A 21,743-nucleotide genomic window follows, 5' to 3' on the forward strand; every position below is an offset into this window, starting at 1 on the left:
AGTTTCCTAGGGCTTGTCCGGCATTCTTTTGACCACTTTTGCACACACACAGAAGTCCAGCCTTGAGCAGATCTCCTTCTGGCATTTGTTTCTGCCATTGCAAAATGAAGGGACTGGCTTGGGACCTCTAAATGTCGAATATGTTGTGGCTTTCATTTCATACATGTTCACACATCTGTGTGTCCAGATGTGTACGGATGTATTTCATAAATACAAAGAGAGAGACATTCTGTCAGGACATAAATACAATTTTCACTGCATCCATTAGCAGCTTGCTGTGATCCAGCTTGATTTTGACGAGGTCCTTCCAGCCATTATTTGGGAGCGGACGGGGGAGGAGCAAGAGTAGGGGCGGGAGACTAGCCAAGCTGCCTCCGCAAGCGAGGAATGATAATGGCAGCGGAAGTGGAGAATTCACATGCTGTGAATCTGAAATGACAGGATTGCTGATGAGGCTGTGAGGGGCCTGGGATAGGGGGAGAAATCCAGGATCGCCCTGAGGTGCTGACCCAAGCACAGGGCAGAGGGTGGTGCCCTTGATAAGACAGTGGGGACTGAAGGTTCAGGCAGGGGATGAAGAGGACCGTTTGGGATGCGATGAATCCAAAGTGGTTATGAGACATCCTCGCGTCTAATGGAGAAGTTGAAAAGGGAACTTGGCATTTTTCTGGTAGAACACGTAAGGCAAAATCAATAATAAAGGTTTAATACGGGTTTTGGTGGTCCTTCAGAAGGTATTTCTGGGGTTTTTTAGAGATTTTCTTTCTTTCTTCATTCATTCATTCATTTATCTAGAGAGAACGTGCAAGTATAGGGAGAGAGAGGGAATCTCAAGCCAGCTCAGCACTGAGCATGGAACCTCACGACCCTGAAATCATGAGCTGAGCTAAGCTTAAACCAAGTCGATGTTATACCAGCTGAGCTCTCCAGACGCCCCTCTGCTCACATTCTTTATTGAGCATGTGGTGGGTGCCCTGCCCTGTACTGTTTTACACATATTCCATTTAGACTTCCAACGAATGCCGTGAAGAAGGTGCTGTTCCCGTTCTCAGTGTTGAATGAGGAAGCTGAGGCTTGAAAGCTTAGGGCATTGGCCCAACCGTCGATAGCTGGTGGATGAAAGGGCCTGAATTAGTGCGATTCTGCCCGACTCGGAGCTGAGCCCTGCCGCCCCCCCATGGCATCTTGCCGTGAGCACGCCCCTCATTGTGGTTTTTCTCTCTTTTCAGGGTTTGGGTTTTTTGCACTGAATGTAGTCTAGCCTCATCTTCACGGGTTCGTGTTGCCCCAGGATACTGTCAAAGGTAAGTTTTTTAAAAATTTCAATCCACGATGTATTGGCAGTGAAATGGGAGAGTCTTTATCTTAAAAAGAAGAAAAGTACATGTTGATGTATTGCTCCTTTCCCGGGTCGTTCCACGAGGATATGGAAAGTGGCCATCACAGCGGCTCTCTGCATTTCTCCTTCAGTAGGTCCCTTTGAAAAGCACATCAGTCCAAATGATTGATAGTAACATGTGGTGCCTCATCCTTTTATAAAGCTAGAATTTGTTATTAGGATTTAGCAATTGCACAGTATTCCGTGAGTGTATTCCTAGCTTCACTGCCTCTAGTCTGTCCTCACTCCAGTCTGTCGTCCGCAGTACTGCCAGGACCAGCTTTCAGAATGAGGTATTCACTCAGTCACTCTTGTACTCCAGCAGCTCTCGGGGCTTTCAGCTGCTACAGCTGCCATCCTACAAACTGCTTGAGAACCTAATTCCCATCAGTGCTTCTGGCTGCTTTTCTAGTGCCCCCGATCTGTTGTACGCCCTACTGGGCCATTTTCTGTTTCCCAAATACAGAATTCTTTTTCTCAGCTTTGTGCCTTGGTGGACGCTTTCGCAGCTCTCCACAGCGATCCACTGCTCTTTCTCGTATCTTTTCTATCGTCCCCTCTTCTAGGCCACGTTGGCAGAATTTCTTTCTCATCTGTATTCTAGGTACACCCATTACCGCGACCATGATACAGTAGTCAGTATTTTATATTAGATATTTATTTATCTCTGTCTCCTTTGCTAGTCTGTAAACCCTTTGAGACTTCTTGGAAAGGAACAAACTGTTTCTTTAGCGCCTGTTGGCGGATACCTTGCTGAGCGCTGTGCATATGTTACTTCATTTAATCCTTGTAACACCTCCTCCTGACCAGTTTTATGGATGAAAATAATGAAGATTAGAGCGTTAAGTGCCCAGGATTACACAGCTTATAACTGACAAAGAATTATGAATGATTCTGCTCCTTCAAAGCCAAAGCTCTTCTCCTGGAGCTCTCCTGCTGAGCTTCACTGGGTGTGTGGTAGGGACCCAGGAAATAGCTATTGAACTGATAGAATTTCAAATTGCAGTTTAAATAAAAAAGGACTTTAGTTGATTAATTTGGTCCTTCCTATATAGAAATTTATTGACTATTACATTCCAGGTATACAGTTTTAAGTAACCTATGAGTATAGACATTAACGAGATCTAGTGTCCGGTGGCAAAGGGTTGACGGTGTCATAAGGGAGGCATCTGTGTAAGCAAGTAAAGTCAGTAGAGCATCACAGGAATAATAGGATAATAGATAATATAATAGAATAATAGAATTCCAGTAAGATCCTTGGGGGACATGGAGGAAGGACTCATCAGTTCTGCGCAGAGATGGATCAGGGAATACTTTTGAAAAGCTGAGTCTTGAATGATGAGAGGAGGGTGTTCTCTGGTGGTACCAGAGGAGGGAAAGGCAGAAGGAGTAGTATGAACAAAAACATGGAACCCGGAAATAATCTGGCATATTTGTGAAACCTGTAAGCAGTTCATTATGACGGGAGCAAAGGGAAAAAGAGGTCTGGCCGATGACACGGGAGAGACCTGTGAGGGCTAGATTCTGGAGAACTTGCAAGATGGGAATACATTTGCCACCTTGGAGAGGAGACCTAGCCTGGATGCGGTGTGATGTACAGTTTTACTCATGTTTGTCGTTAACATCTGTTAAGTCCTGTTCCGTGTGTGCTAAAGCACTGCCAGGTCAAGACTGCCAGTCGCTACCACATATAGCAAGCTGGTGACAGCTCTGAGATGACATCATGTGCCGGAGCAGAAATGAGATGCTCATGTTGTCACGTCATCTTTGACAGCTTTGCTGCCACTTGTTCGGCCCTCCAGTGAATTTTCACAGAAGTGGGCTTTACCTTGACTTTTTCATCACTCTCTTAGCACCAGTACACTGGTCCCTTTGTCACTTCCCAAGTGGAACCCAGAGCTCAACCTCATACTTCTGCATGGCCTACTTCATTCTCCTTCCATTTTGTCAGAAGGGCAGTAAAATTCACAATGTAGACTAAACTATAAGCTGTGGTTTCACAGGAATATCACCAAGGTTTTTTCAAGAAACTCCTTTAGAGGGGCGTCTGGGTGACTCAGTGGGTTAAGCCTCTGCCTTCAGCTTGGGTCATGCTCTCAGAGTCCTGGGATCAAGCCCCGCATGGGCTCTCTGCTCAGCAGGAAGCCTGCTTCTCTCTCTCACTCTCTCTCTCTCTCTGCCTGACTCTCTGCCTACTTGTGATCTCTCTCTGTCAAATAAATAAATGAAATCTTAAAAAAAAAAAAAAAAAGAAACTCCTTTAGAAAAAATAAGAATAGGGGTGCCTGGGTGGCTCAGTAGGTTAAAGTCTCTGCCTTCATCTCGGGTCATAATCCTGGGGTCGAGCCCTGCAGCAGGCTCTCTGCTCAGCAGGGAGCCTGCTTCCTCTTCTCTCTCTTTGCTTCCCTCGCTGTCTGCTTGTGATCTCTGTCTGTCAAATAAATAAATAAAATCTTAAAAAAAAAAGTGAGATTAGGTCCAAAACCATACACAAGAAAAATGATGTGTAGTAAGTAGGGAGACTATATGGTATTAATCAGAAAAGATTTTTAGAAATAAAAATTTACTGGATATTGGAAGGGGAGAGATGTGGATTGATGGTGAGGGGAAGGGCTTTCAAATGGGGCATGGACTGCATAGATAGAAATTAAATGTGAAACTAATAATACAGTATATGTGAATTAAATTGAATTTAAATTAAAAAAATTTTTAAAGATTTTATTAATTTATTTGACGGACAGAGATCACAAGTAGGCAAAGAGGCAGGCAGAGAGCAAGAGGGGGAAACAGGCTCCCTGCTGAACAGAGAGCCCGATGTGGGGCTCGATCCCAGAACCCTGAGATCATGACCAGAGCCAAAGGCAGAGGCTTAACCCACTGAGCCACCCAGGCACCCCTAAATTAAATTTTTTTAAAAAAGAAATTAAATTAGCAAGTTGTGTGGAGAGAGTGGAGAGAAGGTTTGCCTGAGTGAAGTGGGGGATAGTGTGTGTTTGGGAAGTAGCTAAAAACAGTTGAAAAGTTTATAAAGTAAAAGTCTGCTATTCGTATCCAATGGTAATGGGATAATTGGGAAGATAAGACGGAAACAGAAAACTTAATTCTGAAGAGAAGACTTTCCATATATAACCTGGAATTGAAGAGGACCTGATAAAAAACGTTCTCTCCCCTGAGTGAGTTCTGAACCACAGACATAGGATAAAGGAGTAAGGCAGGTGGAGAACAGATTTTCACTTTTATTACCATTCAAGTTGACTTAGAATCAGCTTGTGTCTAACAGCAAGTCAGCTTTCTAATACTCAGCTCTGAAACTGAACAGGCTTCCTCACCCAGCAAGACGAGTCATGGACAGACCTCTGCCTCCTAGGAAAAGGAAGGAGCAGAGCAGAATAGGTGCTGCCACAGGAAGGGCCTAGGGGGGTGCTGGACTGTGCAGGCCCAGTTTCTCCTTCCAGACTCACTGACCAAACAAGGCACTTCACCCTGACAGCATGTGTTGGGAGTATAAGGCTAACAGCAGTAAAGGGATGTGGCCTCATGTGGAAGGAAATGTCTAGAGTGGGCAAGTTCTCCTCCCCTAACACATAGTGGCTCTTGTCTCCTAGCACATGGGTCTTAAGTAGTAATCCAGGTCACGTTGGCTCTGTCCCTCCCCTCTAGGGTGGGAGGGGGGACATCTCAGGACACTCCTGCTCCCACTTTCAAGAGGACAGACCCCCACTACCACTCTTCTCTTGGGCATTTTCTTGGGCAAAATTGATAGACAAAATAGGATTTTGCCCCCCAGGAGATCCTAAAATGGATCAGCACAGCATATAAATTATACAAACTCCAAGACTAAACAAAATTGTTTGAGCACTCTCCCCATAGCCGCCAGATTCAGAAAGTAAGCCTGCCTCCTGCCCACGAGCAGTAATTTCTGATAAAAGTATGTTCTCAGAACGCTGTACTCAGTCTTGCCACCTTGGTGTCTGAGGGAGGATGGGTGAGGTCCTCTTGGTTTGGGGCTCTCCAGGGTATCCGGTTACCCCATGCCAGTGTGCAGAATCCACAACTTGGACACTTCCACCCAATTTGGAAAAATCTGCCAGCAGGAGATTAAATTTGGAACTGGGCCTTTACCATATCTCAAAAAAACCCAGCCAGTGTACAGTCTTCTGCTTTAAAAATTAATCCTTGAAGTATCACCTTCTTTTTGCAATATTTAGGGATTTATAGTAGTGGTGTCCCCAGTTACCAAGTTCCTTCCCTTCCTCCGTAAGTTCCCTGGCTCCCTGCCTTCTATGAGTATAGTGAGACAACTCTTCAATTTCCGTTTCGCCTTTGGACTGCCTGTGTAAGCCGAGCACGAACAATTTAAACGTAGAACTTCACCCATTTTGTAGCACATGTGCCGTGTGACGTTCAGCTGCCTTGCAGCTTATGTGCAGCAAGCAAATAATTGTTCCACTCATTAAAATCTAAAGAGCCTGTATGAAAAAAGTCTCTTTTCCCTACAGTCTAATCTTTGCCTCAGCCGTGCCTGCTTAGGAAAAGCTGTGCCTGCATAATTCAAGGTCAGGCAGCAGCCTTCTGTACTTTGAAGCCAACCAAGCCTGCTAATGCCCTGTTCCCTTTGCTGAGGCCAGCACGGCTAGCATTTGCTTGCTGGGCCAGAGTGGCCCATGTATGCTGAGGCCACTTGCACAGCTGACATGTAGATGAGCCTCAGTACCGCAACCACCAGACTGTGGCTTCTTTCCTTGCTGTCGCCAGCAAAGCCCCCAAGCCTTTGCCAAGGCTTGTGTGCCTGGCATATTCAGTCTTGTCTGTATAGAAATAGCCACTTACCTGAAGACAGAGTTACCATAACTACAGTCATCACTAATGTCAAAATACAATGTGGCTTGTGGTTTATAAACTTCTAATTCAGCCTCAATAGTGTAAAACTGGTGTATGACAGCAAAAACTCTGGCTCATGTAAACCTCTGCAAGTAAAACTCTGGCCTCATGTAAACCTCTGCAAGATTAAAACACATTGCTCCCTCGTTAAAAAGACCAAGGCCCAAAGTCCTGCCCTAACTGAAGCCTTAGAAATTCCACATGCATGCGCTTGGGTGGCTCATTTGGTTGAGCAGCTGCCTTCAGCTCAGGTCATGATTCCAGGGGTCCCGGGATGAATCCCCGCATCGGGCTCCTTGCTCAGCGGAGAGCCTGCTTCTCTCTCTTCCTTCCCTCTGCCTTCCGCTCTGTCTACTTATGCTCTCTCTCTCTCTCTGTCAAATAAATAAATAAATAAATAAATAATCTTAAAAAAAAAAAAAAGAAAGAAAGAAAAGAAATTCCACATGCATTCACTCCCCAAATTTCCCTTCATGTGTGTTTATCAAAACTTTAGTCTCATGTACCAGATATTAGGATCTTTGAGAGACCCAGTAAATAGCAGTCTTTTTCCCTTGGCTGAGTTCTATACCAAGTGAGAAATAAGATAAAAGAGCAGGGCATTTGAAAGACCAAAATATCATCTCTGTTACTAATAAAGCTATATAGGAGAATGTGGCTTACATCTGTAGGCAAGTGAACTTCCTAGCACCGAACTCAATATTCAGCAGGCTTACCTTGTCCCAGATCATTGTGGGGGTCCTGCATTTCGAGTGGAGGAAAGTGCGTGCTCCCTGGGACAGCTGGCTTCCAAAAGGAAGAGACAAGGGCTGAGCTCACATGCCCTGTTTCTCCTTCTGATCTCACCATTCAGAAAGGATCCTCCGCGGTGGAACTTGGGTGCGTGGACAGGAGCCAGGAGGGAAGCCTCGGGAGGGGTGAAGGAGGGTTCCTCTTTCCCAGCACATTCAAATGGAACGGGCACAGAAATCATTGGGGTGTCTTTCTTTGTCCACTGTCCATATAATGCATCATTTAAGAAATACGGTCTCTACATCTGTAAAGCAGAATGAAACTTAAGGACGTCAGTGAAGCAGTTTGCATGTAACATCCTTCTAGGTAGCTTACAGACTTTTTCCGGTGCTGTCAATTTAATTTTCATAGAAAGAGCAAGTTTATTTTTGCACAACTCTCATAAACAGATGAGGGGCAAAACCAGCAAGAGAAAGCCTGTTTCCCTTGCTGTGAGCATCTGTTTCACAGAGGGAACGGGCAGTATTAATTCATCTGGAGTGAGTGTACGATTAACAGAGCTCCCACTCTACCAGTTTGACATTTCATGGCACATAAATACGCACTGGTTCCCAAGAAACCTCATTAGGTGAGCACGGTACTAGGTTCTCCTTTCCCGCGCAACAGATGAAGAGACATTCCCACACTAGACCTCTAGGCTGCTGCGTTAATAAAGAAATTCTCTGCACACGCACATCCTAGCTTTTATATTTTGTAGGTATGAACCTTTTAAGTATTAGAAGGGTTTTTAAACATTGGTTACCTGTAATGTAATGGAGATTTGTTGTGTATCAGTTTGAGTAATTATTCCTCCGGAATTCCATATTGAATAAAAATTTGAATGTTACATACACTTTTCTTAGTTTCCTCATTTTAATTCATAAAATTTAACTAACTTGACTCATTTTATTCTTTTTTTTTTTTTTTTTTAAAGATTTTTTTTTTTTTTTATTTGACAGAACACAAGTAGGCAGAGAGGCAGGCAGAGAGAGAGGAGGAAGCAGGCTCCCTGCTGAGCAGAGAGCCCGATGTGGGACTCGATCCCAGGACCCTGAGATCATGACCTGAGCCGAAGGCAGCGGCTTAACCCACTGAGCCACCCAGGCGCCCGACTCATTTTATTCTTAGAGGAAACATTACTACTTTTTATTGTTTTGCCCTAGGACAGCCTGTTCTCATGTAAAAATAAATTAACTGATATTTAGCTGATTAAGCAAAACCTCTTTAAAAAGTAGGATCTACCATTAGCATGTACTGTAATTTCAGTTATAAAATATCCCACAAATATTGAACATAAATTATAAACCCAGCCAGTTCCAGTAGCTTATTGTAATATGCAGACAGTATGACTGGCTACAGCCTAACAACTGGCCCACTGCTTTACAGAGGTGGGCATCCTTTTAGGTCACTGATTGTACTGTAGGAATTACTGAAGATTTTCACTGTCATCTCTGCCAAAAACCAAGAAAAAAGAAGAAAGAAATATAGAACTGTTTAATATCCCAATGTCGTCAATGACTACCTTCCCCTATCTAACTCTCCTCCCCTAAGGTGGGGGAAAATTGCCTTACCTCTCTCCTTCCCTTCTTACCAAAGATGTGTGTACTAAATTCCTTTTTTTCTCTCTTCTTCCCTCTTTTAGGCAGTATTTGTGTGTTTCTGCAGAGTTTTGCACAGAGTCTGTTCCCATGCAAACCAATGAGGGAGAAGTGTCGGAAGAAAGCAGTTCCAAGGTCAGTGAACTACTAAAGATGCAAACACTTTGGGTAGAAATTAAAAACAGGCAGTGGATGAGTAGAGTGGGTGTTTTGTTTTAGGTGAATTTAGAAACTAGCTTGATTTAAATTAAAACCTAACCTAAGGTTGAGAAGATTTTTTTTTCTTCTTGATAGCCATTTTTGTTATGCTCCATGACCAATTTAAAACAAATTTTACTGAACTCCTAGAGAACTGTATGCTTCATTTGTGCAATGGTAGCCCTTTATCTTTTAATATTTTATTGTGCAGGCTCTATATTCTTATTTTAAGAAATTAAAATGAGTCAGAAGTGTGTAAGGTAAAAAGTAAAAAGCCTGTCACTTATTCCTGCTGCACAGAGACATTATAATAATTTTTAGACATTTTTTATTATAAATTTTTAAATGGTAATTTGTTAGGTTTGGGTTTTCAGGCTCAGGCATGAATGAATGTTAACCATTGTCAAACCCGGTATGTAAATTGTTATCTGTGTGCTTATGTGTATCTCCATATCTGGCTCCATGTCCTGACTCTCCCTGGGATCTTTCGCTGCCTGGTCAAATGGGACCCTCAGTGTCACCTTGATGTCTCCTTTCAAAGTTGTCCCTCGTCCTTACTGGGCACTCCGAGGGTATCTCACACTGTGTCCTGTGTCCTGGACAGTGCCCAGTCTGCTGCCCTAGACCTTCCTGAGGGGCGTCTTTTTGCTGCTGCCAGTGCTACTGGTCCTCCCTGTGGGAGGGCTTTTTTCCCCTGGTCACTAGAATGCAGTTTTGTGTGACCTAATCACTTTCTTGCAGAGCATTCTGCTGTTTTAGTGAAAGCCGCGATTGTAAATACTGAAGGAAGACAAGTTGACAGAATTAGTATTAATGTAAAACTTCAGAAGCCCTTGAATCCTTCAGAGACACAGTGACTGTTCTTATATTTTTCCCAAGGACCACTTCAGGGCTTATTTAATTTCCCTGCTGTGGACGTAAAAGAGAAAATTGAATAGCACTAACAGAGTTACCCACGAATCTGTCTCATTGTTCCACACTTTAGAAGTTAAATATGAAAATTGTGTTCTGTAAAAAGTTTCTGATGACATATCAGGAAATCCAAAGGCGAGAATATGGACTTCATTGGCCTTCATTTCCCTTAGAAAGAGACTCGTGTGATCTAATTTATTTAGTATTTATGTGCTTGTGTCGTCACACTGATCTGAAAACAGATACTGTTTTGTCTGTTATATGTGACTTTGACTCCCTGAATGCAACGATCCATTTTCTTAGTGCCTGGTCTAGCTGTTGCACATGGAACTGTGCACATCCTGGACTATAGCTGTTTATTTATGCTGTCTTTTTTATTCTTTTAAATTGTGGTATTATTTAAAAAATATACCTTCATAGTCAGTCAGTCACTTAGTTCACGAACACTTACGGGGCAGCTAGTATGTGCTGATGGTCCCAAGTATGGCGTGCAGAGTTACATAAGGTGGGGTCTCTGCATGGTGGGAACTTGTAGTCTAGTCGAGGGAGGTAACCATACCATAAGAGCAATGATAGTGGTATTACCTGTTTGTTATTAGGAGCTAGGTCAGAGCAAAGAGTTCCTTCTCATTGGAAGCTTCATGACAGAGGAGGTAACACTAGAGTTTTGTTGGAAAGATAAGGAGTTTTTGTTCATTTTTATTGGTTGGTTGGTTGGTTGGTGAGTGGGTGAGTGGAGGTGGGAAGGGCATTGTAAGCAGAATGACGCAAGTGTTGCATATATAAATGGTCGGGTCTAACAGGAGATGGATTTGAGTGGATTTCAGATATCTTGCTACATATTAAACCACACCACAAATTAGTGGTTTAAAACTACTGTCACAATCTCTTGGCCAGAAGAATTCCAAATAATTTATGTAGGTATTTCACCTTCAAGAATGGAAACCTAGGGCGCCTGGGTGGCTCAGTGGGTTAAGCCGCTGCCTTCGGCTCAGGTCATGGTCCCAGGGTCCTGGGATCGAGTCCCATATCTGGCTCTCTGCTCAGCAGGGAGCCTGCTTCCCTCTCTCTCTCTCTGCCTGCCTCTCTGTCTACTTGTGATCTCTGTCTGTCAAATAAATAAATAAAATCTTGGGGCGCCTGGGTGGCTCAGTGGGTTGGGCCGCTGCCTTCGGCTCAGGTCATGATCTCAGGGTCCTGGGATCGAGTCCCGCATCGGGCTCTCTGCTCAGCAGGGAGCCTGCTTCCTCCTCTCTCTCTCTCTGCCTGCCTCTCTGCTTACTTGTGATTTCTCTCTGTCAAATAAATAAATAAAATCTTGAAAAAAAAAAATAAAAATAAAATAAATAAAATCTTTAAAAAAAAAAAAAAAAAAGAATGGAAACCTAAATCCCCCTTCCTTAAATGTGGCTTCACATAGTGGGGAAACCTGACAGACAGCCTCTCAGCCAGATGGTCAAGGTCTACATCAATGGGATGAGTCATGTTTACAGTATGTACCCTTGATGTGATGGGCTGAAGTGGCACCTTACTTCGGTGGTCTTCTTTCCAAAAGCCCATTCTCCCCTCTGATCATGAGAAAAACATCAGACAGATCCTGATAGAGGGATGTCCTGCAAAATATCTGACCAAGACTTCCCTCAAAACTGTCAAGGGAAAACAAGATATGTTGAGAAATTGTCACAGCCAAAAGGAGCCTGAGGTGACATCATGACTAAATGTAATAAAATGTCCCAGAGGAGATGCTGGAATAGAATAGGACTGTTAGATAAGAACTAAGAAAATCTGAGTAAAGTATGGATTTTAGGTAATAATAATGCATCATATTGGTTCATTAATTGTGACAAAGGTACTGAGATAAGATATTAATAATAGAGGAATATATATCTATATGTATCTAAAATCACGACCACAGCTTTTGATTATCTCTCATGATTTGTGATTCACTGAGATCTATAGGGCAGTTCTGCTCCAAAGTGGTCTTGGCAGGGGCTGCAGTCATCTGCAGCCCCAACTGGCCTGAAGCATAGAAAATGGCTCACTCACGGGCTGGCAGCTGGCAGTTCAGCTTGAGGCTGTCGACCCAAGCCTCAAGGATCTCCTCCATGTGACCTCTGTACATGGCTTGGGTTTCTCACAGCATGGCAACAGGGATCCAAGATAGAGTACTGCAAGCATGCAGAAGCTGCAGCCTTAGAAGTCAAACTGCTTTCCTTTCCCCACCTTCTGGTGAATTAAAGCCAGTCCCAGGGCTACCCCAGATTCAAGGGGAGGAGAAACAGATTCCACCTCTCAGCAGGAGGACAAGGAGAAAATTTGAGGTCATCTTTAGTAGTGATTAGAGTGTTGGTGCTAGCTGAAGAGGAGGGAATGATGGAGACCATTATCTAAGATTATCTTGGGCTAAGGAGCGTTAAGAACAGGCAGGAAGGGCGCCTGGGTGGCTCAGTGGGTTAAAGCCTCTGCCTTCGGCTCAGGTCATGATCCCAGGCTCCTGGGATCGAGCACCGAGTTGGGCTCTCTGCTCAGCAGGGAGCCTGCTTCCTCCCTTTCTCTCTGCCTGCCTTTCTACCTACTTGTGATCTCTGTCTGTCAAATAAATAAATAAAATCTTTAAAAAAAAAAAAAAAGAACAGGCATGGAGGTGAGATGTGCTAAATTTTACTATATGATTTGTTCTCCTAACAACCAGTGTTAATGTAGAGGATACACTAGCATATCTGCATCTTGACACTCATTCTCTAAAGCAAGAGAATCTAATTGGCCCAACGTAGCCTGTGGCCTGATTTCCGTTAGTTCTTGAGTTCTCAGAGTCAGATGGCAGGGACCACAGACAAGGAAGTAGATCTCATGAAAGGACGTATGAAGCAGGAGGCAAGAGCCAGCACTCCTGGGACATCTCCAGTCAATGCTGATATAATCTTCCACTTTATTTCTTACCAAGGATGGATCAGAATTTTTAATTTCAACTCCACAGCTGTTTCTTACTTTACATTGAGTATAATTTAGGTTGATATTCTAAACGAGTTGGTGTTAGCTTACTAGTTGTAGGGATTATGCAGCTATAGGCTTGGAATGTTTATTTTTTAAGTGAAATCTGGCAAGCATAGTAAAAATTATCATAAAACTGAGCAGTTGAGTGTTTGTTATCTTATTCTCTGTACTTCTTTGTATAGTTGAGCATTTTATAATAAGACAATAAAAAGAAATAAGCTCTAGAGTTTAAGAATTATAGCTATGAAGTGCCCATGTGTCTTTATTAATTACCATAAATTAAAAAACACTTAATCAGGAGGCAAACATTTTAGCTATAGTGTTCTTTTAATTGTTATTAGAGGTAATAAGTAAACATAGTCTTGTCTACAAAGAATCAAGTGATCTGTTGATTGGCTTTACATCAGAGAGTTAAATGAGATTATTTAGACTAAGTCTTTTGCCTTTTTTTTTTTTTTTTCCTTTAGGAAGAAAGAGAGCGAGTGTGGTGGGGCAGTGAAGGGGGAGGGAAAAAGGGGGAGAGAGAGAAAGAATCTTAAGTAGGCTCCAAGCCCATCGTGGAAACTGATGTGGGGCTCAATCTCACCACCCTGAGATCATGACCTGAGCTGAAATCAAGAGTCAGATGATTAACCGACTGAGCCACCCAGGCATCCCAAGTCTTCTGCTTGTTTAAGTTTAGGATATCTCTATCTGAGACTGAATCTGATTTAGCAAATTATAACAAGATTTTATGGCTTTTGGTATTTTAAGAGCAGACTGGGAAAGAAACTATTTGTTTCCATAGCTGGCAAACAAACTGGATTGGATTCCAGGTCTGACTCCAAAGTCCATGCTAAGTTCAGTCCTCCATCCCAAAGAAGTTCTCTGCAGAGTAATCAATTCTGTTTACTTAGGTCAGAGAAACTTCTTAGAAAGGTGTAGGAGAATGCATACAAGGAGAGTGGGTGCTTTGTGCATATAAATAATGCTTCTACGAACATTCCTTACACGGTTCTGTGCAGACACGTGCCTTCATTTCTCTTGGGTGAAAAACCGGGTGAATAACCAGGAGTGGAAATGCCAGGTCATATGGTAACTTTGTGTTTTAGTTTTTGAAGAACTGCCAAACTGTTTTCCAAATGACTGTACCATTTTATATTCCCACTAGAAGTATACGAGGGTTCTAATTTGTCCATATCCATACCAATTTGTTATTTTATGTATTTTTTTATTCTAGTGGATATGAAATGCTATCTCATTGTGGCTTTGATTTATGCCTGGCATTTTTTTTAAATGTAAGTGAAAAAAAGTATAATAAAGTATACTAAGATGGAGGTGACCAGGCCCACCCTGGACTTACTGACACAGAACCTCAGGGCTTGGGAACCTGGGATCTCTGTATTTTCCAAGTGCCCCAGATGACCCCTAAGCCAGTAGTGCACAGATCACATCTGAACTAGGGAGCACTCAGAGACGGCAGAACCAGTAAATTCTTTAAAGTTGTCTCTGAAAGGTAAGACATACACAAACTTCAGGGTAGGGTTGCATCTGGGGAGGGAGGAAAAAGATTGAGTTGGAAAAGGACTGGCTACATACACAGAGGGCCTCAACTGTTCACTGTATCCGTATTTTTATTTCTTTAAAAAAGAGGGAGAAATCTGAAGCAAATATGATAAAGCAAGTATGCTAAATCTGAGTGGTGGTTACATGGGTGTGTTTGCTTTTTTATTCTATTTTTTTCTACATCTTAAAAAATTTTCCTAATTTATAGAAAGAGAAAATTCTGTTTTCTCTCTGGCCCCAACCTTCATGTTTGTATTCCATCTAGCAAAAAAGAGAGAACTTGTCACTTACCTTGAAAGGCTTTATGAAGATTGCACATTCAGCTGTGCTTTTATATTTCTTTGACCAGAATTTAATGACATGACCACAATAAACTTCAAATGATGTTGGAATATGCGTTAGCTAAAATTGATAGGTTCTGCTGCTAAGGGGGAAGTGCTTCTATGTCAGAAAAGTCAGCCACATTATCCAGTATGCTGCTGTTATACTGGTCTTGCCCGTCCTGTAGTTGTACAATTTTTCTTTTAAACCTAGAATTTTAAAAAGGGTTTTTCAAAAGACTAATGTAATTCAATGAGGGAAAGGAAGATCTTTCAGTAAATGGTACTGGAGCAACCAGATAACCATATGGAGATACTCAAGCCATGATTGTTATGCCACACACCATACAGAAAACCTGATTTCAGATGGATCAAGGACATAAATGTGAGGGCGAAAACTGTAAAGCTTTTGGAAAACAACATAAAAGATGTCTCAGTGGGGGTGAGGGGCCAGGAAAAAAAGAGAGAGATCTCTGTGACCTTAGGTAGATTGCAAAAACCACGATCCATAAAAAAGAACAGTTGTTCCATTGAATTTCATATAAAAAATTTAAACATCTGCTAATATGCTGACAGCATTAAGAATGTGGAAAAGCTATTTGCAATACATTTATCTAATAAAGGTCTCATATCTAGAATATATATATAGAATTCCTAAAAATCAGTAAGAATGATCAAACAACTGAAAAATATGTATAAAACACATAGTTATTTCACAAAATACGATACACAAATGGCTGCAAAAGTAGGTTTTCAACATTATTTATGAGAGAAATGCAAATTAAAACTAACATGATAGGGGCGCCTGGGTGGCTCAGTGGGTTAAAGCCTCGGCCTTCAGCTCAGGTCATGATCCTAGGATCGTGGGATCGAGCCCTGCATCAGGCTCTCTGCTCGGCAGGGAGCCTGCTTCCTCTTCTCTCTGCCTGCCTCTCTGCCTACTTGTGATCTCTATCTGTCAAATAAATAAATAAAATCTTTTAAAAACAAAAAACTAACATTGATATTGGGGTGGCGCCATTGGTTTAAGCATCCAGCTCTTGGTTTTGTCTCAAGTCATGATCTCAAGGTCATGAGTTAATCCCAACATTGGTCTCTGCCCTCAGCTCGGAATCTTCTTGGGATTCGCTATTCCTCTCCCTCTGCCCCTCCTCCACCTGAAATAAATAAATCTTAACCAAAACAACCTTCCAAAACTAATGTGCTATTATTACATACTCACCAAAGTTTGAAAGACTGAACATACCATGTATGGCAAGAACATGCAGCAACTGGAGCTCTCACACATTGTTAGAGAGAGTATAAAATGATACAACTACTTTAGAAACTGTTTCTCGAGTCTCTAATAAAGTTAAACAGGAGCCCTGGGTGGCTTAGTTGGTTGAGTGTCCAATTCTTGATTTTGGCTCAGGTCATGATCTTGGGGTCCTGGGATTGAGCCCCACATTGGGCTCCATGCTCAGTGGGGAGTCTTCTTGAAGATTCTCTTTCTACACCCCGCTCCTCCTCCTGCTTACGTACCTTCTCTCTCTCAAATTTAAATAAATAACTGAACCTTTAAAGTTGAATATATGGGGTGCTCGGGTGTCTCAGTCAGTTGAGCATTGGACTCCTGGTTTTGGCTCAGGTCATGATCTCAGGTCATGGGAGGGAGCCCTGCCTCAGGCTCTGTGCTCAGCATGGAGTCTACTTATCCCTCTTCCCCCATGTTCTCTCTCTCTCTCTCTCTCTCTCTCAAATAAATGAATAAATAAAATCTTTTAAAAAACAGCTAAACATAGGCCTAACTTACAACCCAGACATTCCACTTCTTGGTGTATACCCAGTGCATATGACTGCATATGTTCACAAAAATAAGTGAGAACATTCGTGGTAGCTTTATTTGTAATAGCCCCAAACCAGATATAACTTAATTGTCCATCAAGAGGTGAATGAATAAGCAAATTATGTTTGTTCAGGGGCACCTGGGTGGCTCAGTGGGTTAAGCCTCTGCCTTTGGCTCAGGTCATGGTCTCAGCGTCCTGGGATCGAGCCCTACATCAGGCTTTCTGCTCAGCGGGGAGCCTGCTTCCTCCTTTCTCTCTGTCTGCCTCTCTGCCTGCTCGTGATCTCTCCCTCTCTGTGTCAACTAAATTAAAAAAAAAAATTATATTTGTTCAATGAAGTAGTAGTAAGTTTAAAAATTAGTTGTTTGTTTGTTTTTTTTTTAAGGTAGGCTCCGTGCACAGTGTGGAGCCCATTCTGGGGTCCTGACATGCAGCTCCTTTAGCTGTGTTCTGTTTAAGGAAATGCACTTGAGCTAGCCTAAATGATGTAAAGGAAGCTTTCGTGTAATGATATGAGAGAAGAGCTTTCTAAGTCAAAGATGTAATTCAAAGGCTCTAAGATTAGATGAGAGAGAAGAAAAGAAATGGAGAGTGTAGTCCAGCATAAGGCAGAGGAGATATTTCAAAAGGGTGGTTTTTTGGAAGATGGCTACTGTGAGAACTGTTACTTAGAGGACAAAGAAAAATAGGAACAGTAAGTGGAAAGGATATTCCACTTAATAATAAAAAAATCATTAAGAATTGAAAGCAGGGAGATACCTGGGTAGCTCAGTTGTTAAACTTTTGTCTTCAGTCAGGTCATGATCCCCGGGACCTAGGATTGAGTCCCACATCAGGCTTCTTGCTCAGTGGAGAGCCTGCTTTTCCCTCTGCCTGCCACTCCCCCTGCTTGTGCGTGCACTCTCTCTCTCTCTCTCTTTCTCTGACAAATAAATAAAATCTTTAAAAAAAGAAGCAGGATGAACACTGATAATGTATAGAATTGTTAAATCACTATACCGTACACCTAAAACTAATATAGCACTGTATGTTAACTATATTGCAATTAAAATTAAAAACTTAGTTAAAAAATAAGAAGATATAATTGAAAACAGAGACTCTATCAGATATTTGCATACCTATGTTCATAGCTACCTCATTCACAGTGGCCGCCAAGAAATAGAACCAACCAAATGTCCACTGACAGATTAATGGATAAACAAGAAGTGGCATATCAACATGCATGAACCTTGAAGACATTATGCTTAGTGAAATAAGTTACTCGCAAAAATTTGACCTGGAGTGGTCAAATTCATAGAAACAGAGAGTACTGGGGTGGTTGCCGGGGGCTGAAGGGAGGGGAATGAAAAGTATAGTTTGGGAAGATGGAAAACATTCTGGAGATGTGTGGTGGTGATGGTTGCATGCCAGTGTGAACATACTTGATACCTCTGAACTGTATACTTAAAAATGGTTAAAATACCACAATTTTGTATGAGATTTTATTTTTAAATAATCTCTACACCCACCGTGGGGCTTGAACTTAAAACCCCAAGATCAAGAGTCATGTGGTCTACCAACTGAGCCAGTCAGGTGCTCCTAAAATAATTTTTTTTATTTTAATAAATAATAGATAATAAATTTATTTAATAAAACATTTTTTTAAAGCTGTTGAGACTTCTGCTACTGGACAAGATGGAGTGTCAGGGACAGAATTCACCTTCCTACTGGTGAATTAAAAATAGACAAAAAATAATCTATATATCTGAAACAGCAGTTTAAAAAACATTGGACTGGGCGCCTGGGTGGCTCAGTGGGTTAAGCCGCTGCCTTTGGCTCAGGTCATGATCTCAGGGTCCTGGGATTGAGTCCCGCGTCGGGCTCTCTGCTCAGCAGGGAGCCTGCTTCCCTTCCTCTCTCTCTGCCTGCCTCTCCGCCTACTTGTGATTTCTGTCAAATAAATAAATAAAATCTTAAAAAAAAAACATTGGACTTTAGGTAATGAAGAGCAGTGATCACTGAGAAATGGAAAACAAATAAGGTGAGTCCTCTGACCACCCCAGCATACTGGCTTGAGAAAGCTTCCAGGCTACAGATCAGGGAAGAAGAGACCAGGCAAAGCCCAGTGGACCCTCTCAGCTGAGGCAGCCTTGCTGACGTTCTGGAGAGACTAAGACACCTAGAGGTCTGGCCAGAATACTGGAGAGGGAAGAGTTACGCACAGAGAGAACTCTAGAGATCTGTGGAGGATTCATTCTGAGTATCAGCAGAATACCTTGAGACACGTGCATATGAGGAAACTATTCATGGCTGGGGTAGGGTAGGGGGACCCATCCAAGAGGCTCAAAAGAAACAATGCCCATAATATTGCCTCTTTCTATACCCTAGAAAACCTCATAACTCATGGACCATTAGGTCGAGTCCTCAGTAGTAGTACTAACAGAGTCCTCACCTCATTGGTAGGGAATGATTAGCCCTGAACTAAACACTACTTTGGTCCAGCCTAGAACATCCTAAAAGCAAGACACAAAAGGAGCAGACTGTTTCACGGTAGTCTAACAGTGTCCCAGAACAAAGCTCAAAAATATTTATAGGAATCCAGAGTATTCAGTACTCAACAAAGTAAAATCTACAATATCTGGTATCTAAGCAAAGATTATAAGACATCTAAAAACCAGGAAAATACACACCATAGTGAAAGGAAAAAAAATCAGTTAATTGAAGTCAACCCACAACTGACAGATTAAAATTAACAGACAGGAGATCAAAATACTTATTATAACTGTATTTTAATATTCAAAAAATCACATAGGGAAATGAAAGATACTTTTTAAGAAGACTCAAATCAGATTTCTTGAGTTGGAAACTGTAAAATCTGAGATGAAAAATGTACTGGATGAGATTAGTGGCAGATTAGACACTGCAGAATAAAACACTAGAGAATTTAAAGTCATACTAATAGAAAATATCCAGCACAAAACACACAGAGAAAAAAAGAGTAAAAAGCAAAATGTGGAAAGATGATCAGCGTTCTATAGACAACTTCGGGGAACCTAATATACATGCAATTATAGTCTCTGAAGAAGAGGGAAGGGGGCAGAAAAAAACCCAAGAATTAACGGTCCCAAATTTGATAAAAACTGTAAACCCAGACATCCAAGAAGTTAAATATTCCTGAAACATGAAGAAAACCACACTGAAGCATGTCATAATCAAATTACTCAAAACCAGTGACAGAAAAAATCTGAAAAGCAGAGGACAAAAGACACTTATGTTAACAGAGAAACAAAGATAAGGATTTGTCTTTGGAAACAATGCAAAGAAGACGACAACAGTGGTCTATAAAGTGCTGAAAGATAAACTGTTGATCATAAATTTTGTAATCAGTGAAATTTCTTTCAGGAACAAAGGCAAAATAAAGTCTGTTTCAGACACACAAAAGCTGAAATAATTCATCATCAGCATACCCTTCCTTACTGTGGGAAATATGGAAGGGAGAAGGAAGGGGATCCCAGATGGAAATACGAATCTATGCAAAGAAATGAAGAGCTCAAGAAATGGAAATGACGGGGCACCTGGGTGCCTCAGTGGGCTAAAGCCTCTGCCTTCAGCTAAGGTCATGATCTCAGGGTCCTGGGATCGAGCCCCGCATCGGGCTCTCTGCTCAGCCGGAAGCCCGCTTCCTCCTCTCTCTCTGCCTGCCTCTCTGCCTACCTGTGATCTCTGCCTGTCCAATAAATAAATAAATAAAATCTTTAAAAGAAAGAAAAAGAAATGGAAATGACATGGGTAGATACAGAAGACCTATTACTTAAGTCTCTTTAAAGGAGAACTGATTGTTTGAATAAAAGTCATACAAATCCAGTGTAGGTTTATAGGTATGTATTGTACACTGATAGCAGCCTAAAGGCCAGGAGGGGGGAGATGGAAGAATACTATCGTAAGGTTCCCATGTTACATGTTAATTAGCTTAATCTCACTTGAAGAGAAGGGGATACTTCCCCACTCCTTCTGTGAGGTCAGCATTACTTTCATATCAAGACCAAAGATATTCCAAGAAAAGAAAATTACAGAATAGGCTCTCTCATGAAGTGGGTGCTACAATTCTAAACAAAGTTTGAGCATATGATAATACATGGCCAGGGGACGCCTGGGTGTCTCAGTGGGTTGAGCCTCTGCCTTCGGCTCGGGTCATGATCCCAGGGTCCTGGGATCGAGCCCCGCATCGGGCTCTCTGCTCAGCAGGGAGCCTGCTTCCCCCTCTCTCCCTGCCTGCCTCTCTGCCTCCTTGTGATCTCTTTCTCTCTGTCTCAAGGAGGCAGAGAGGCAGACAGGGAGAGAGGGAGGAAGCAGGCCCCCTGCTGAGCAGAGAGCCCGATGTGGGGCGATCCCAGGACCCTGAGATCATGACCTGAGCCGAAGGCAGAGGCTTTAACCCACTGAGCCACCCAGGCTCCCTTAAATAAATAAAATCTTAAAAAAGAAAATACAAGGCCAGGTGGGATTTTTCCCAGGAATGCAGGGCTGGTTGAGCCTTCAGAAATCAATCACTATGTAATTCATCATGTTCACAAATTAAAAATGAAAAAACGTATGATCAACTCCGCAGATGCAGAAAAAGCATTTGACAAAGGGCCACATCCATTCCTGATTAAAAAAACTGTTAGCAAACTAGGAATAGAAGGGAACTGTTTGACCTGATAAAGGGCCTTTATGAAAATGCTACAGTTAAACTTAATGGTGAAAGATGGAATGATTTATTCCTTTTTTTTTTAAGATTTTATTTATTAATTTGACAGATAGAGATCCCAAGTAGGCAGAGAGGCAGGCAGAGAGAGAGAGAGAGAAAGGAGGAAGAAGGCTCCCTGCCAAGCACGGAGCCCGACATGGGGCTCAATCCCAGAAGACCGGAGCCGAAGGCAGAGGCTTTAACCCACTGAGCCACCCAGGCACCCCTGAATTATTTATTTCTAAGACAAAGAATAGCATGTCTGCTGTCCCCCTTCTATTCAGCATTGTACATACACTGGAAACCACTAAACATTGCTGAGAGAAAATGAAGTCAACCTGAATAAATGGGGAGATATACCGGTTTATAGGTCAGAAGATTCAATATTGTTTAGATGTTGCTTCTCCCCAAGTTGATCTTTAGATTCAGTTCAATCCCTATCAAAATCTTAGCGGTGGGGCGCCTGGGTGGCTCAATGGGTTAAAGCCTCTGCCTTCGGCTCAGGTCATGATCTCAGGGTCCTGGGATCGCCCCACATCGGGCTCTCTGCTCCGCAGGGATCCTGCTTCCTCCTCTCTTTTTGCCTGCCTCTCTGCCTATTTGTGATCTCTA

General features: G+C 42.3%; 1 protein-coding gene across 8 annotated transcripts in view; it reads left to right on the plus strand.

Moving 5' to 3' along the window:
• TNRC6B (trinucleotide repeat containing adaptor 6B) overlaps positions 1–21,743 on the plus strand; it is a 262,528-nt gene that overhangs the window by 63,330 nt on the left and 177,455 nt on the right. For 6 of the 8 annotated variants that reach the window (XM_059187041.1, XM_059187052.1, XM_059187047.1 and 3 more), the window contains exons 2-3: positions 1,230–1,304; positions 8,673–8,763. In XM_059187041.1, coding sequence (XP_059043024.1) covers positions 8,719–8,763 — 45 coding nt within the window. In that variant the 5' untranslated portion in view covers positions 1,230–1,304; positions 8,673–8,718. The remainder of the gene's footprint in view (positions 1–1,229; positions 1,305–8,672; positions 8,764–21,743) is intronic. The other 2 variants (XM_059187044.1, XM_059187049.1) reach the window with 1 other exon arrangement.

This window comes from Mustela lutreola, chromosome 8, assembly GCF_030435805.1.
Source record: "Mustela lutreola isolate mMusLut2 chromosome 8, mMusLut2.pri, whole genome shotgun sequence".
NCBI lineage: Eukaryota > Metazoa > Chordata > Mammalia > Carnivora > Mustelidae > Mustela > Mustela lutreola.